At 42.4% G+C, this 18,260-nt stretch overlaps 1 protein-coding gene across 1 annotated transcript in view; it reads right to left on the bottom strand.

Moving 5' to 3' along the window:
- Positions 1 to 18,260, bottom strand: part of USP14 (ubiquitin specific peptidase 14) — a 63,698-nt gene that overhangs the window by 32,700 nt on the left and 12,738 nt on the right. The window contains exons 2-8 of the mRNA XM_082257489.1: positions 16,646 to 16,791; positions 14,287 to 14,319; positions 10,136 to 10,240; positions 5,233 to 5,336; positions 2,217 to 2,275; positions 1,215 to 1,345; positions 681 to 765 (exon numbers count right to left, since the gene is read on the bottom strand). Of these exons, the coding sequence (XP_082113615.1) occupies positions 681 to 765; positions 1,215 to 1,345; positions 2,217 to 2,275; positions 5,233 to 5,336; positions 10,136 to 10,240; positions 14,287 to 14,319; positions 16,646 to 16,791 (663 nt within the window). The remainder of the gene's footprint in view (positions 1 to 680; positions 766 to 1,214; positions 1,346 to 2,216; positions 2,276 to 5,232; positions 5,337 to 10,135; positions 10,241 to 14,286; positions 14,320 to 16,645; positions 16,792 to 18,260) is intronic.

Genomic DNA, 18,260 nt, shown 5'->3' on the forward strand with positions numbered 1-18,260 from the left:
AATGCAGTGCAATGTGCATTGCATTACATTCGGTGGAGCGGAGGGGAGACATGCAAGGACTTTTAGATCCTGGGTGTCTCATTGAAAAGTACCCGTCATCAAAAAAATCATGACATCAGGGACTTTTTGTACCCTATGTGATGAAAAAAATAAAAGTAAAAAGCTACATCCAAGCACTTAAAATCCCACATATATGTACATACAAATGTAAATTAATGCGCCAGGGTGCCTACACCTGAAAACGTTGATTGTGATACACATTCTGCATATTGCCGCCACACGCTGGAGAGAGAGCAATATTTCTAGCCCCAAACCTTTTCATAACACTAAACTGATGACCTAGGGAGCTTTTAAAGCATCGCCTATAGAAAATATAGGGTACTGAAGTTTGTTGCCATTTCATGGGTGCACGCAAATTTAAGATTTGCTATGTTGGGTATATATTTGCTCGGTGCAACCTTGGCTTTTAAAATTTTACTAAATAAATCGAGTAAATTGATTGCGTTTTTGTGCCGCCTAACATGAACTTGAAAATCGTTTTACTAAAATGTGTTTCCTTGGCGGTAATGTTGAGTGAAAAAAATAATTGGAACTACCACTTTTTTATTCTCTAGGGCAGGGCTCGACATGACGTATTGTGGTATGGAAGTGGTTAAGAGCTTGGGATGGGCTTCCAGTACTTACCTCCATATCAGTGTCCTCTTCTATGGGTTCTAATTTCTGCTGTAGCACTCTCATTACTTGTATCCAGCATTCATTGGCATCCTGAAAATAAGATAGGTAAATAATAATGACAAACAAATGGTCCCAATTTTCACCCAGACTGATAGCTAAACCAGCTAATTAATCCACTTCGAGAAATACACTTTCATGAGTTTTGGCACAATATAGATATGAAGGTAAGAAGTCCTGAGCAGCATAGACATTAATGTTACACATATAACCCTTCCTCATACCTGCTAAGCAAGCTTTTACCAGCTTGCCAGGCCAAAGGGTTTCCAGCTAAATGGCTAAATGTACTAAAGTAGGGACATGTTCACTTCACAATCCATTATGGCAAAATAAAGGCTGCCCATGGCTTTGCTAGCTTTATTTACTGCTGCATATTTCAATGTTGTCTCTATTTGGTAGCCCACAAAATAAAAGTGTTGGTTTGGCTGTAAAAAATTCATGCGGAGGACTTTAGGAATACCACACACCAGTCTGATGCTTACCTGCTGCAGGTACTGCCCTTGTTCACCTTTCTCTGCAAATTGTGGGAAGGCCATGTGCAAGAACTGGAGGAGGATGATGGGAGGGATACTGGAAGAGGTCTTGTCCATAGATTCAAACAGATCTCGAAGGGCTGCAAAAACATGATGTACTTTAAAGCAACATGCAACACTAGCACTTTACAGCCCTTGTACTAAAAACAAAGACCACAGAACTACCACCAAAAAAGACACGCAAGGGGATCCAAACAGACTGGTTAAGAAAAATGCCTTTACATTTCAGGCTAATCTTAAGCAGAGTATACATGGTCCAAAAATTGTCCATTTCAAAAGGAACAGGGGAGTTCCTGCTTTCAGAATACAATAGAGCAGTAAGGGAGATCCCTTCATCTACATCGCTTGTTTGGATGCGAGAATCTGGGAGTTTTTCTTTTTTGGTTTATTGAAAAAAATAACCCAAGGTGTATACTCTTTGATTAAAAGTAGTTTAAATCAGAGACAGTTCAAAAGCAAGCAAACAGTTACTGCTGTGTTCTCTTGACAATGCTCTGTGATCCTATTATGGGTGCACCCAGTATTAAATGCTCCTTTTTAAACCTATTTTATATAAATATTAAAATCAGAGAATGCAAAGTGTTCTGACTGGACAAAGTGGAGAGGGGGGGCGGCAACATCACACTCCCCACCTTGTCCAATCAGAGAACACTTTGCGTTCTTTTACAAAAATGTAAAGCATTCTCAGAATGGCACCCTTGCCAAGGAGATGACTTCCTGAGTTTAAAATGCTGCAGGGAAGCCACTGAACCTGAAAGCAAGTAGAGATCACTGAGGTAGTGGTGTCTACGTCAGTGATTTCCAGCTTCCCAGAGAATGAGCCAGGCTTTAGTCTAAGCTGTATAATAATCATACCTGAAATCCATCTTAAAAAAAAAAAAACAAACAAAAAAAAAAATGTTTAAAAGTTTACTAAAAACAATGGTAATTTCCCTTTATAAATGCACAAACCTGCAGTAATGTACTGAGCAGAAGCCATTTCACCAGAAGCTCTCAAGGCACCCGCATAGCTAAAAAAAAAAAAAAAAAAAAAAAAAAAAAAAAGAAGATACCATGTAAGAATTATTGCAAATAAAACAAAAATGACCCAATAGTACAATATTTTACCATCTATGCTACCATCTATGCCAAAATGAGTCAAAGAGTCAAAAGGATACCTTTGCTATTAAATAAATATTGCCTTGCAGCAAATAAATGTCAGGCAACTATTTCAAACCCAGCAACCAAAAAAGACTGCCTAAGGCATATTGGACTCTACGATTGCTGTGACAGTCTAAAAAGAGCTTTTTTGTACTTATAAATTTCATGTTTTGGAGTCCAAAGAGGGACACAGGAAGTTGTTATTCCCCTCTGGGTTTTACTGCTGTCTACAGGAGTACTGGCAAACAAAAAACTGTAGGCCAGCGGCAGGGAGTGGGGGATGCACACAGAGCAAAGCTTGGGATAAATCTCACAGGAGTGGCTCAGGAGTCAGGAATGCCCCAGAAGACGAAGATCGAGGCTGCTCTATGCAGACTGAATGCACTGGGGCAGGCGGTTATCCTAGTCAGGTCTACAGCCTCTTTTTTTTTTTTTGGTGGGGGGCAGTGTCCAAGCCTTCTATAGGGGGCATGAAAATCTTAACAGGTGATCAACTTCTATGTCCCCCAATGGACAAGAAAGAAATTAAACTTCCATTAACACTAATGGATGTTTTTCTGTCACCCAAAATAAAGACAAAGGATTGATTTACTAAAAAGGCAACATCAACTGTGCACCGCCACCTTTCAAGTGCACTCTTTCACAAAAGGTTCACTTTGTAAAGCATACAGATGCAAGAAAAAAAAAAAAAAACAGCTGATTGAATGACCGAAATCAGCAGAGCTTCACAACATTCACTGTGAATGGTTGAACCCCTTTTCACCATTTATGGCGTTTTGTGCACACATTTAAAAAATGATTTTAGGCCTGAAGATTGGTTAAACCCCCTAAGCCACCTAAACAACCAGGGGTCTCAAACTGGCAGCCCTACAATTGTTGTGGAACTACAAGTCCCATCATGCCTCTGCCTATGGGAGTCCTGCTTTTAACTGTCAGCCTTGCAATGCCTCATGGGAAATGTATTTCTGCAACAGCTTGAGGCCACTGCTTAGTTATTTTCTGAATTTCCCTCGGGGAAAAAAAAAAAAAAAAAAAAAAGTGATGGTAGTCATATTTTAGAGCAACATTTATCAAGCCCAAATTTAGAGATTACAATCATGAGTACTCAAAAGGCTATAATATACTACCCAATTTTTTGGTAAAAACAACAAGAAGAGATTGGGCTGAGTAAAAAGATACCAAACATGTCAAGCCTTAAAACTGCACACTGCCGTGAAATGATAAATCAGTTTAGAGCCAATTGTGAACAAAGGCCCTAGAAATTTTTCTCTGACTCCAGCTTACTTAGCGATCGATGAAATGTGCTTTTACATAGGGTTGGAGGGGGGGCTCGAAAATTCCTTTTTTTTTACCAACTTTATTTTTATCAAATAGGGAACAATGTAATATATGTCATAGCATTTCAGTATTATAGGTTCTCTTTAACTACCTCAATACAGGGCACTTCCTTCCCAGACCAATTTTCAGCTTTTAGCGCTGTTGCAATTTGAATGACAATTGCGCGGTCATGCAACACTGTACCTAAACCAAATTGGTGTCATTTTGTCCCCACAAATAGAGCTTTCTTTTGGTGGTATTTGATCACCGTCAGGTTTTTTTTTTTTTTGGTGCACAAATAAAAAAAAGACTGAAAAGTTTGAAAAAAAAAAAAAAAAAAGTTTTGTTTAGGTTATAAAATTTTGTAAATAGATATGTTTTTTCCTGCACTGATGAGCACTGATGATGCCGCACTGACAGGCACTGATGAGGAGACACTGATGGGGTGGCACTGATGGGGTGGCACTGATGTGCAGCACTGATGGGCAATGATAGGTAGCACTGATATGCAGCACTGATAGATAGCACTGATATGCAGCATTGGTGGGCACTGATAGGCAGCGCTGATGGGTGGCAATGATCGGCACTGATGGGTGGCACTGATAGGCAGCACTGGTGGGCAATAATGGGCACTGGTGGGAGGCACTGATAGATGGCAATAACGGCACTGGTGGGCAGCACTGATAGATGGCATTGGTGGGCAACACTGATAGGGAGGGCACTGGGGGGCTTGCCATCCCTGGTGGCCATAGTGGGCATCCCTGGTGGTCATAGGTGGGCATCCCTGGTGGCTTAGTGGCACCCCTCCCCCCCCCCCCCCCCCCCCAGGGCTGCACTGGTAATCAATGTTCTGATTACCAGCACAGACCCCCCCTGTGATCAGTGAGTAATTAGAAATACTCACTGATCGCCCCCGCAGCAGCACCGATCATCCCTCTTCTCACTGACAGGATCTGTCAGGAGGAGAAGAGATCGAAGCCGTTACAACGGCTCTATTTACATTACATGACGGCTGTGATTGGACACAGCTGTCATGTGATCAGGAGGGCCAATCACAGGGCCCTCCTGCCGAATGATGTTGCTCTGTGTCCGAGGGACACAGGCACATCGAGATCGCGTCGCTGCGCGTGCCCGCGGCGGCGCGATCTCTCTCCTTCTGAAGGACGTTCCGGAACGTCCATTCAGAAGAACGAGACTCCCGCCCGGCCGTATATGTACTATGGCCGGGTGGGAGGTGGTTAAAGAGACATCAGGGGTCTATTAGACCCCTGTCTAACAAGCCCTCCACTGAAGCTAATGGAGTGCATATCACGCACTACCAGAGGACCATGGAAGCGATACGGTGGCTGTACAGTCAATAGATCGCTTTCACCTGACAGCCGACTTCTCAGATTAACGCATAAAACTTCTCACTGCTGCCAATGTAGGACCAACATACAGTGGCAGCAAAATCTTAGATCATCAAAAGGATGCTCATCTTTCATTTCATTTATATAAACTATAACTATACCGTTTAAGAGAGTCTTTCAGTTCTGGAACTGAGCGGATACACTGTACAGTGGCATTCATATAACAGGTGTTTCCCAGGTTTGTTAAGCCACAGGGGAGTTCCATCTGCAAGAAATGATATATATATTCAGCACTGTGCACAAGTAAAGCATGATGTATAAAAAAACATATATTTAAATTATTTAACAAAAAGGTGAAAAGATTCTTAGTTTTGCATAAGCTCTATCTGTGGAACTTTTTACAGCATTGTCCTTAAGTGGGGAATGGCAGTCAATCGACCGCTGCCAGGTGACTGGTAGCCTTTGGCTTGCTGACCCCACAACATCAAACACGCTCCAGCCGGGGAGGGAGAAGGCGGCCGCAGACCTCTTCTGTAGTTCTGGCTGTAGTATAAGGCGGAGTGATATCTATTGCAGTCTGCCTCTTAACCCTGCTAGCTGGAGTGGTGCCTGCAGAAGTTGCAAGACAGAAAGAAGAGCTCTGTGCTGCAACAAAAGTCGGCTCTCCACTCTCCTGGATTAACTTCAGGTCAGTGTCTTTCACATTACTGAAATATTCATAATAGGATCTAAAACTCTGGGTTATTCTTTTAGGGGGGGCTCAGGGCAGTAAAGATTTACAATTGTGGTTTAGATGCAGCAAAACCCTATAGTTGAGTCTGAAGGGGTGTCACCTAGGTTTGTCATTAAAGTGGTTGTAAAGGCATGACATTCACCCACTAAATACTTAGCAGAATCCTCACTCAGCCCTGCACCGTCTGTCTGCAGTACTTCTCTCCTCTCTCCCAGCCTTCAAAGGGCAGACAGGCAGCAGAGGGAGCCATTGGCTCCCGGTGCGGTCAATCAAATCCTGTGAGCGGGGCCAAGCTGTGCTATGTGCGTCTATGGATGCGCACAGCCCGGCTTGGGAACGAGTCCACATTTGTGCCCCACTAGGAAGTGGCTTCTTATGGTGGCACATATAGAAGAGTAGCCAAAAGTGCATGCTGGGGGACCCCAGAAGAGGGGGTTCGGAGTCTCTCTGTGCAATAGAGCAATAGACGTACCGATACGTCACTTTGCCTGGCTGGGGCTGACTGCCGCAGTATATGTACTTGCGGCGGTCGGCAAGCGGTTAAATGGTTTGCGCAAAAGTTACTGTGTCTACAATCTAGGGGAATAGATTCATGGCATTTTTATTTATTTTTTATAATTGTGATGGCGACGACCAGTGAATTGTAGCAGGACTGCGACATTGCGGCGGACAGAGTGGACACCTGACACTTTTGAGGGGACCAGTGTTATTACTACAGTAATAAGTGCTAAAAATATGCACTGTTTCTGTACTAATGACACTGGCAGGGAAGGGGTTAACACCAGGGGCGATCATAGGCAGACCGCATTTCAGTCAGTCATTCTCTTGAACGATCGCGGGTGGCCAATGCCGCCACCAGACCCGCTGATTGGCTTCCGCTGTGTCCAATCATATAGTGTGTATGTATATACAATTTTTTTTTTTTTTAGCCTTACATAGGCAGACCGCTGTTCTGTTTGTATGGGGAGCGATCGCGTCTACCAAACCTGCTGATTGGCTCCCCCTCTGGCCAATCGGCACGCGTGCCCCTACTGGCTATTGCATGAAACTATGGACAGTATATGTGCGGTGGCTGGTCGGCAAGTGGCAAAAAAAAACTTGAGAATATTATATATATATATATATATATATATATATACACATACATACAGTAGGTACGGAAAGTATTCAGACCCCCTTCAATTTTTCACTCTTTGTTATATTGCAGCCATTTGCTAAAATAATTTAAGTTCATTCTTCTTCCTCATGAATGTACACATAGCACCCCATACTGACAGAAAAACACAGAATTGTTGACATTGTTGCAGATTTATTAAAAAAGAAAAACTGAAATATCACATGGTCCTAAGTATTCAGACCCTTTGCTGTGACACTCATATATTTAACTCAGGTGCTTTCCATTTCTTCTGATCATCCTTGAGATGGTTCTACACCTTCATTTGAGTCCAGCTGTGTTTGATTATACTGATTGGACTTGATTAGGAAAGCCACACACCTGTCTATATAAGACCTTCCAGATCACAATGCATGTCAGAGCAAATGAGAATCATGAGGTCAAAGGAACTGCCTGAAGAGCTCAGAGACAGAATTGTGGCAAGGCACAGATCTGGCCAAGGTTACAAAAAGATTTCTGCTGCACTTAAGGTTCCTAAGAGCACAGTGGCCTCCATAATCCTCAAATGGAAGACGTTTGGGACGACCAGAACCCTTCCTAGAGCTGGCCGTCCGGCCAAACTGAGCTATCGGGGGAGAAGAGCCTTGGTGAGAGAGGTAAAGAAGAACCCAAAGATCACTGTGGCTGAGCTCCAGAGATGCAGTCAGGAGATGGGAGAAAGTTGTAGAAAGTCAACCATCACTGCAGCCCTCCACCAGTGGGGGCTTTATGGCAGAGTGGCCCGACGGAAGCCTCTCCTCAGTGTAAGACACATGAAAGCCCGCATGGAGTTTGCTAAAAAAAAAAAACACCTGAAGGACTCCAAGATGGTGAGAAATAAGATTCTCTGGTCTGATGAGACCAAAATAGAACTTTTTGGCCTTAATTCTAAGCGGTATGTGTGGAGAAAACCAGGCACTGCTCATCACCTGTCCAATACAGTCCCAACAGTGAAGCATGGTGGTGGCAGCATCCTGCTGTTGGGGTGTTTTTCAGCTGCAGGGACAGGACGACTGGTTGCAATCGAGGGAAAGATGAATGCGGCCAAGTACAGGGATATCCTGGACAAAAACCTTCTCCAGAGTGCTCTGGACCTCAGACTGGGCCGAAGGTTTACCTTCCAACAAGACAATGACCCTAAGCACACAGCTAAAATAACGAAGGAGTGGCTTCACAACAACTCCGTGACTGTTCTGGAATGGCCCAGCCAGAGCCCTGACTTAAACCCAATTGAGCATCTCTGGAGAGACCTAAAAATGGCTGTCCACCAACGTTTACCATCCAACCTGACAGAACTGGAGAGGATCTGCAAGGAGGAATGGCAGAGGATCCCCAAATCCAGGTGTGAAAGACTTGTTGCATCTTTCCCAAAAAGACTCCTGGCTGTATTAGATCAAAAGGGGGCTTCTACTAAATACTGAGCAAAGGGTCTGAATACTTAGGACCATGTGATATTTCAGTTTTTCTTTTTTTAATAAATCTGCAACAATGTCAACAATTCTGTGTTTTTCTGTCAGTATGGGGTGCTATGTGTACATTCATGAGGAAGAAGAATGAACTTAAATGATTTTAGCAAAAGGCTGCAATATAACAAAGAGTGAAAAATTTAAGGGGGTCTGAATACTTTCCGTACCCACTGTATATATTATACACATATACACACACACACACACACAATATATAATTTTTATTTATTTTTTGCCACTTGCCGACCAGCCGCCGCACATATACTGCAGCAGGTTGGCTCTATTGCAACATGCCTGTACATAGTTTCGTGCAATAGCCAGTGGGGGAGCCAATCAGCAGTGCAGGTCTGGCAGACGCGATCGCTCCCCATACAAACAGAACAGAGGTCTGCCTATGTAAGTTGATATAATGCAAACAATTATATATAAATACTTTTTTCTTTTAAGCCTTTACAACTAGAGATACCCATAGATAAGAGTCAGAATATACATTAAAAAAATATATACTTTTTAACCATTTCCAGACTGCCCACCATGTATTTACGTCAGTCCTTTGACGTTAATACCGGGGTTATGACAGCAGATAGCTGCCATAACCCCGGTAATTTTTTTTTAAAAGGCAGGTGGTCCACTTTAACATAAAGGTGGTCCCAGCAGTGGATTCGCCACAGGATCATCTTTATGGGCGGCGGGAGAGGTGCTGCCGCCACTTCCCATTCGTTTTCCTCACTTTCCGGAGCCGTCAGTAGCGGGGAAAATGATCCGGTCCGCTCTCCTCTGAGTCAAGCAAGAGCAAAATGGGCCCCACTGAACTCTATGGCCTTGGAGGACCGGAGCGACATCATACATTGCTTCCTCCCAACGGCCTTAAAGAGCCTATTATTTTTCATCATGACAAAACATTTTTTTTTTTTTTGGGCTTTTTATTGTAGATGTGAGACGTGAGGTCTTTTTGACCCCAGATCTCACATTAAAGAGGTCCTGTCCTGCTTATTTCTATTACAAGGGATGTTTACATTCCTTGTTATAGGAATAAAAGTGATCAAAAAATGTTTTTTAAAAGAAAGGACAGTGTAAAATTAGAAAATAAAAGTAAATAGGAAAAAAAAAATAATTAAAGTGCCCCGTCCTAGTTAGCTCGTGCGCAGCAGCGAACGCATACGCAAGTCGCGCCCACATAAGAAAACGGTGTTCAAACCACACGTGAGGTATTGCAGCGATGGTTCAAGTGAGAGCAATAATTCGAGCCCTAGACTCCCTTTATCTCTAAACTGGTAACCTGTAGAAATGTTTAAAGTGTCACTATGGGGATTTTTAAGTACCAATGTTTGTTGCCATTCCACGAGTGTGCGCAATTTTGAAGCATGACACGTTGGGTATCTATTCACTCGGCATAACATTATCTTTTACATTATAGAAAAAAATTGGGCTAGCTGTTTTCTTATTTCACTCAAAAATTTATTTTTTCCAAAAAAAATAAAAAATTGCGTTTGTAAACCGGCTGGACAAATACGGTGTGATAAAAAATTTGCAACGATCTCCATTTTATTCTTTAGGGTCTCTGCTTAAAAAAAATAAATAGTCATTTTCTAGTTCAAAAAAAAAAAAGTGTCGGAAATAGGCCCGGTCCTTAAGTGGTTAAAACAAATAATAGAAAATGTATTCTAAAGCAAGGCAATACATATGAAACAAAGCAAAGTAAAAAAACTTACAGCTGAGGCCAGTTGCTCCTCCGTCATGTCCTCTACAAAGATGGGTCTCACTGCTGGCTCCTCGGGAAGAGCCTCAGCTGACCCAACCATTAACAAGCTCATTCCCTGGAAGTAAAATGATGAAAAAGATGAGTACTGCAAAGCCTATCTATTCACCATTGGTGTAGTTGAAAACAGAATGATCTGGGCATCCCCAAGAGACAAAACAACCATTTAGGTTATACAAAAAACATATATAAAAACAATACTGCCCTCATGAATAAAAATTGTTGAAAAATATATATCAGAAAAAGCTGCAAGAAAAATGTGAGATTTTTCACAAAAACGACGATAATACAATATAAAGAACTAGAATGAATCCAAGTGAAATCATAAAAAGTTCAAGGGTTGAAACACAAGAGAAATGTGAAAAATTGAAAAAAAAATTAGAAAAACATAAAGGCCAATTGATGAAAAAAGAAGAGTCCTGCGTTCACCATTTTAGAGTGGAATCACTATCACCACGTGAAATCACTATCACCTTAGATAAAGATGTACTGTTACCACAAAGTATGGACCCTCTATTTAGGAAGGTCACATAAGCTTTGGTATATCCTCCACTATTGGTCAATCATAGGAGACAAAAAGGCAGCGGTATTCAATCAGCCAAGGGACACTTCCAGTCATCTAGCTTCAGGCCAGCCTTCCAGGGTGCCCCGGAAGAGGTCATTTTGCGATGAAACCGGTTGGGCTGTGTTCTACGACTGTCATCGCGTTACCTGGATGTTCAACTGATCACGGTCTATGCTGTACATGCGTTTATCTGGCTGGAGTCATGCAAGTGCAATATATTGCAAATAAATTACCAGTGGTGAGGTTTTACACAATCAGATCCTTTTCATTTATTGGGTTTAATACTACCATTACAGACGGCCTGAGGCTAGATGACTGGAAGTGTCCCATGGCTGACTGAATGCTGCTGCTGTTTTGTCTCCTATGGTTAACCACTAATGGAGGATATACCAAAAGCCTATTTGACCTTCCATAATAGAGGGTCCATACTCTGCGGTAGGACTACATCTTTACCTAAGGCAATGGTGATTTCACATGGCGAAGGGATTCCGCTTTAAAATAGTGAACGCAAGACTCTGCGCTTTGTTTTTTCCATTAATGGTCACATCATTGGACTTCACGTGTTTCAACCCTTGAACTTTTTATGATTCACTTGGATTATATGGATCACGAACACATGAAGCGGCTGTCAGTGGTGTATATGTGCAGTGTGCCCCAGCTAAATACAGCGAGCAGTGCTTTGTTTCCCGGAACCAAGACTGGGACTTCTCTTCTTGCTTCCAGAATAAAACTGAATTGCTGCTCAGCCATTCACAGGGAGCCTATTTTCTCAATGAATACAAGGCTTCCTCTGATTGGCAGATGAGATCATAACTCAGCTTCAGCCAATTAGACGAAGCCTTGTATTAATTTATAAAATAATACAAAGCTTCTTGTGAATGGCTTAGCAGCGCTGACTCGATTTTGTTCCTGGCAGGATTTCCCATCCTGCTCCTGGAACACAGTGCTGTAATCTGAGTAGCTGATGCTACGTACAGTTCCTACAGAGCCGATAGTCACCACATTTGTTGGCGAAGGAAATCATTTGGACCAAGCAAGCCCAAACTAACGATTTCAAGTTCAATAAACCATGGCGCTAGGCTTTAAAAAGATACATTTTTCCCTGCCAGGCCAAAGAAAAAAAAAAGGGGGGGACTTAAAGTGGTTGTAAAGGCAGAAGGTTGTTCATCTTAAAAGTATAATTAAAAGGCAAAACTTATTTTTTTAGCTCCTGAGTGGAGAAAGATTAGAACCCCTCTCAGCTTTTATTGCGGTCAGCTTTTTATGTCCTGTTTACCATTATCATTGGAATTGAAAGAAAATCCCACATTTTGGGTTATCCCCAGGAAAGTAATAGAGGGGATATCTTCCAATGGAGACACTAGTTCTGGTGACCTGGGGTCCCCAGAAAGTTCCCTTAATTTGCAGGGAATTCCTCTCACTTTGTTTGGCTTTGAGATAGGAAGGGAGTGAAAATCTCCCCAATGGGACACAGATTGCAAAAACTAAATCCGACAGGGGTTATAACCCTTTCTATCCAAAATGAAAAAAAAAAAAAAGGTTTTGCCCATAGTTCAACTTTAAATGCATTCTATGCAGTGAGATAAAAAGCCTTCTGTGTGCAGCAGTACCCATCAGCCCCCCTAATACTTACCCGAGTCCCATCTCGATCCAGTGTAGATGTGGATGTACAGATGTAGATCCGATGTACATGGGTGCGTGGGCCGTCAGGGACTCTCCCTCTTAATTGATTGAGACACAGCAGTGACGCCATTGGCTACCACTGCTGTCAAAGTCAGTTAGCCAATGAGAAGGGGGGTGGGCCAAACCATAGCCCTGTGTCTGAATGGACACACAGAGCTGCGGCTCGAGTACCCCATAGTTTTGCCTCTTAATTATACTTTTAAGATGAACAACCTTCTGCCTTTACAACCACTTTAAGTCCCCCCCCCCCTTTTTTTTTTTTTTTTTTTTTTTACTTTATAAAACTCTGGTCCGACCGCATCTGGAGTATTCTGTCCAGTTCTGGTCGCCAGTCCTCAGGAGGGATGTGTTGGAGCTGGAGAGAGTCCAGAGAAGGGCAACTAAACTGATTAGGGGATTGGAGGACCTTAATTATGAAGAGCATCTGCAATCGCTTGATTTATTCTCCCTGGAGAAGAGACGCCTGAGGGGGGACATGATAGCAATTTACAAATATCTCAATGGGGATCTTAGCTTAGAAAAAAAGCTATTCAGTCGAAGGGATTGCATGAGGACTCGAGGGCATACAATGCGATTAGAGGAGAAGCGTTTTAACCTTAGGCAACGTGGGGGTTCTTTACTGTGAGGGCTACAAGATTGTGGAATTCTCTACCACAAGAGGTGGTTTCTGCGGGAAGCATGGTGGCTTTCAAAAGACTCTTAGACGTACATCTCAAGGATCAGAACATTCAGGGCTATGTGAGATGATTACAGCTACACACACCTACACAGGTTGAACTGGATGGACTATTGTCTTTATTCAACCTCATCTACTATGTAACTATGTATATGTAACTATATAATAGCAAGCTGCTTACTGTGGGGGAACTCAACAGGACAGAACGAGGGAAAAAAGGAAGATATATGCTGCGGTTGAGGGTAGGAGTTACTGTGACCCTTTGCAGGATCCCCCAAAAGAAAGGCTCACTTTAAAAAATAAACAGTTCACAGCTCATCTTCACAATATGTCTAGGCAAGATTGCCACAACAGGAAATACCTGTAGTAATAAAAATTGCCATACTTGCCTGTATGTACCCTTAGAACTCTATATGAACAAGTCAATCTGCAATCTCTGACACTGTCAAAGACCAGTGCCCAGCCTCCTCCTCACATCTTCCTACAGGCCAATCACTATTAAGAGCAGCCTCCCTGGCCACCAGGGAGGTGAAGGAGGTTATGGGTAGGCCAGCCTGTGATCTCATATAGATCCGACTAGTTGTGTACTTTGGCCGTGCTTGCTTTTACCGATAGGTGTACCTCAAGCGTGAAGAAGGTCGAGCAACTTTATGTGTTATGAGTCAGCAATCATGTTTACTTGCCTCTGAGCTGAACACTTTCAGCCATTTTATATGAACATGTCAGAGAAACAATAGATTTCACTGGTGGTCAGAGCAATTAATACATAACAAGTTTGTGTAAAGGCCCTGGACGGTATGAGCAGGCCAGCTATTCACACAATCTTCACACTATAGATATGATTAGAAATAAATGAACTCATTTAAACAAGGTCTGCATTCATGCAATCCAATTAATTTGTGAGTGAATGGTCTCTGGCATTGGAAAGTTTTTAGATTGCAATTGTTCTGTGCTCTAAACAATGTCCTGTGCATGAGCTGGAAAACCATTTGGACCAATATCTTCCTTTCTTATTATCGATTAGCAATCATGTTTGAAGCTAGGTTTATACAGGTTAATGGTTTTCACAGTTATACAAAAATCACTCAGACTGTAGTCAGTACAGACCTTGGTACCAGATGTATGTCTGCTAATGGTTTATGCTGAGCATATGACGATATTAAAAAGATTATGTACTTACATTTTTTATTTTGAGGTTCCCCCAGTCATCGTCCTATAAAATAAGATAACATTTTTTATTTTTACGGATATTACACACTTAATAATCATCATCTGCTAGTTCAGTATCGGGTATCATAAGTTTCCACTATCAGAAAATTGAAACCTACACATTCTTAGCAACCCCCCCCCCCCCAAACTCCCTTTTACATTTGACAGTAAGCAGGTCTAGGGACTGCTAACCACTCAGGCTCCAGACATTAAATTGAGGAAGAAAACAAAAAATTATAAATTCTGCACCTGCCTCGAACACTGAGAACCGAGCAATCTGACACTGCAGATCAGTTCTCAGAACTCCCGCAGCAGAGAGCTGCTGTCACGTCAGCTCTCTGCCCCCTCCTCACTCACTGTAGCGCTGGGCTGTGAAGGGGGCAGGAGCGACCGGCTCAGGCTCTCAGCACCTCGCTGAGAGGCTGACCAGGGTGCCACTCCAGGCATGTGGGCGGATCCTGACCCCAGTGTCGCAAACTTGCCTGAGCCTGGATCGGCTCTGAGATATCAGCAGACTGAGGACTCCAGCTCGCTGTCTGCTGAAAACAGGTCAAAGGAGTGCAGAACAAACTGCACTCCAGTGATCCAAAGGAGAAGTACAACCAAACCAGCTTTGGCTGTACTTCTCCTTTAAAGGGGCTAAAAAACCTGACTAAAAGTAGAGGCAGAGTTTGCACTTTCTACTTTCAATCTTTTTTATTGAGGTTTAAATAATAAAGAAATTCCCCTTATCGGAGAGTACAAAAAAAAAAAAAAAGTAGGCTATATACAACAATGGTGATACAGCATATTGTCACAGAGAAAAAAAAGTTTGCTTAAGATCTGAAAATGACTCAAGATTATTCTTTAACGAATATATGGTTGGTATAGAGATAAAGTAAAGTCATATCTCATGAACTAGATTCTCCCAGGTTATCCTTTTTGCAAGTGTCTACAGAAAAACAAAACACAAGATGCATGAAGAGTAACATTGTCATCATATAAGGGGAATGAAGAGAGAAGGAAGAAAGTGTATATCGCTTCCTAAACCTACTGTAACTTTTCGATATATTGAAGCCATGGCTGCAAAGCTTGGTTGAATTTCATCTGAGTGTAATTAGGGCTCCATGAACACTAGAAGCATCTAAACTTGAGTTTAGGATCTTTTGGCGTTTTTTTTTTCCCCATAGCTCCTATACGAAACTCCATAAAAGCCTGTGTGTCCATTTACACATAGGCTTTTAGCAGCGTTTAGGAGCTTCTGCGTTTAAATTAGCTTCAACCTCGCTCCTGAATGCGATTCTTCAGGATGGGAACGTTTTGCCCGCCAGCCACGGCTAAATGCAAAACGCAGAAAAAAGTGCAGCGATTTTGCATGTTCCCATGGCCGTAATAAATGTAGACTAGTGTACTGTACATGAAGCCTAAGGATGCACAACAAAAGTTTATGGTTAATCATTATCCAATGACATTTTTGCGTAATGTAGTTAATACCGCTGACCGGCACGCTGCGACTCAGGCCGTGACCAGGTTCTTCACGAGACATTTAACTCACCAGCCAGCCCCCGTGCAGCGGGGCTATGTCGCGGCCGACCTAACGCGGAGCTGAGATCGGGTCGCGCTCGTGGGCTGGCCTGGGGAAACCATAAGGATGCCACAGGAACAGAAAATTTAAAAAAAAAAAGAAGAGGAAAAAAATCAGTTTAAAAAGGAAAAAATGCTAGGACCAGAGATCCCAGCAAGGAACTAGGTCCTGACTAGGCAGAAAAAAAAAAAAAAAAACTCAGAGTGCCTCAAGCAGGAAGTGGAAGTATATCTACTGGGACTGCCCCATAGGTGTGGTAAAGCTTTTTCCTGCCTAGTGTTCTACTCCTGTAGAGGGCAGCATAACACAATGGTCAAGAAGATTCTTGAGCTGTGTCTGCCAATGAACGAAAGAGAAATAGTGAATGCAGGTTCTGAGTTTAGCACGCATGGGTGCCCCCGTGGAAAGTGGCTTTCCAAGGGGGCACCCGCCAAAGAGAAGTCTGGAGCACCAGCGGGGACACCAGAAGAGGAGGATTGGGTCTGCTCAGTGCAAAACAATTGCACAGGTCCGGTAAGTATAGATATATTTTTTTTAAATATATAAATATAGATATTTTTTTTTTAATTAAAAGAAGGAGGTTGAAATACAGTCAAAAGAAACAACCTTTTTGACTGTCAAAGATGTGTCCTGCTCTTTTCTGCAGAAGTGATCTGGGTGAGCAATAACCTCTGCAGACCCCAGAAGTGACTGGCACCTGTACCAGATACAAAGCATGATTAATACAAAATTAAAAAAAACTTACATTTATTTAAAAATGTCATACCTTTAAAGTTCCTCCTTTAACCATGACTTTTTGTCTATCTGGCTGCACACCAGTCAAGGCAAACAGCTGGGCCTTAAAAACCATTGGTGGCTCATCGGTGTTCAACTCTACATTATCAAACTTCTCCTTTCCCCACTTCACGTTCACTAGGATAAAACAAACAAAAAAAAAAAAAAAGAAGGATTAGATGTACAGAAGCATATCTTGCTGGGAAGGAATATTTTTTTTGGAAAATAAATAATACATTTCTATTAGGTTTTTACAAGCAGTAAGAAAAAAAATATAAAAAGGTTAATGACAATAAGGATTACCAAATTAATTTAAGTTTGAGAATTTATGACCTAGATAGTCCCATATTGGTTATAATGTGTATCAGGCTGAATTTGACACAGAAAAAAGCCATGTATCGGTCTAGCAGAAAAGTTGGATTTGAAAAATGTTGGGATCCACATCTCATTACTCCAATTCCATTTTGGATCCTCAATGCCTTTATCACAGAAAAAAAAAATAAATAAATAAACTTGTCCAAACCAGTCTGTACATGGACAATTTTTTTTTCCAGGACCTGCAAAAGGTAAAAGGCATAATGTGCTAGTATGCATCGCACACTAGCACATTATATGAAACTTACCCGAAAACGAAGCCCTCCAGCGATGCGATGTCCATTTTGCTCCCGGTCTTCCGACTCTGGCTGTCTTACAGGCCGGAACCGCAAAGACATCACTCCCAGGCATGCGTGGGGTAGCCATCATTCACGGCACAGGTATCTGAAGGAATGGCACGGGTGGCCGTTCCTTCAGAGCACATGCGCCGATGACGTCTTCGGCTACATGCAATGCAAATGTCTCCTAAACAGTACACAATTAAGAGATATTTACAGTGTTTAAAAAAGGTAAGCCCTATTATAGGCTTACCTATAGGTACAAGTTATTCTTTAGGCTTTACTTCCCCTTTAAAGCGCATAGACAAGCAACGATATCACAATGATCAGACTTCAGTCACTATATAATACATATAATGCAAAGATATATACACAAAACCATAAAACATCAAAGTAACCTTTTTTTGCAATATAAAACAAAAAAAATAAAGTTTCTCTTACGTCCTCCGACAGTCGCCGCCCACTCACAGTCTTCACCAATGGGCATTGACCTCTTATCCATAGGAGCAAGCTAGGCATAAGACTTGTTAAAAACAAAGCATTTACATAGACACACCTATGGGGGCTGTCCCACTGGCCCAATACCCCCTGCTATCAGCCATCCCAACTCAGTTTGTCTTCTGCCTAGTTAGGAGTGAGATAGGCTTCCCTGTGTTGGGGCTACAGTCTCAGCCTTCTTTTTTCTTTATGATTTTATTTCAGGGAATGTGTTTTTTTCTTCACATTACTAGCTGTTTATTTCTCAGCTTTTAGTTAGTCACTTCTTCAAGATGATGACGGCATTGCGGAGCTGGGAGTCAGACTGGTCGTCCTGGGTCTCCAGGACAGAGGGCCTTATGGAATCCCAGCCCGCCATTGAGCATTTAGCAGGCTATGTGTTCGCCCTGGTCTCGCAAATGACCCATCCCGGTCCTCAGGGATGCAAGCCTGCGAGGTGGCTACCTCGCCTGGACG

Source organism: Pelophylax lessonae (assembly GCF_965119305.1).
Source record: "Pelophylax lessonae genome assembly, chromosome: 5".
In the NCBI taxonomy this organism is placed as follows: domain Eukaryota; kingdom Metazoa; phylum Chordata; class Amphibia; order Anura; family Ranidae; genus Pelophylax; species Pelophylax lessonae.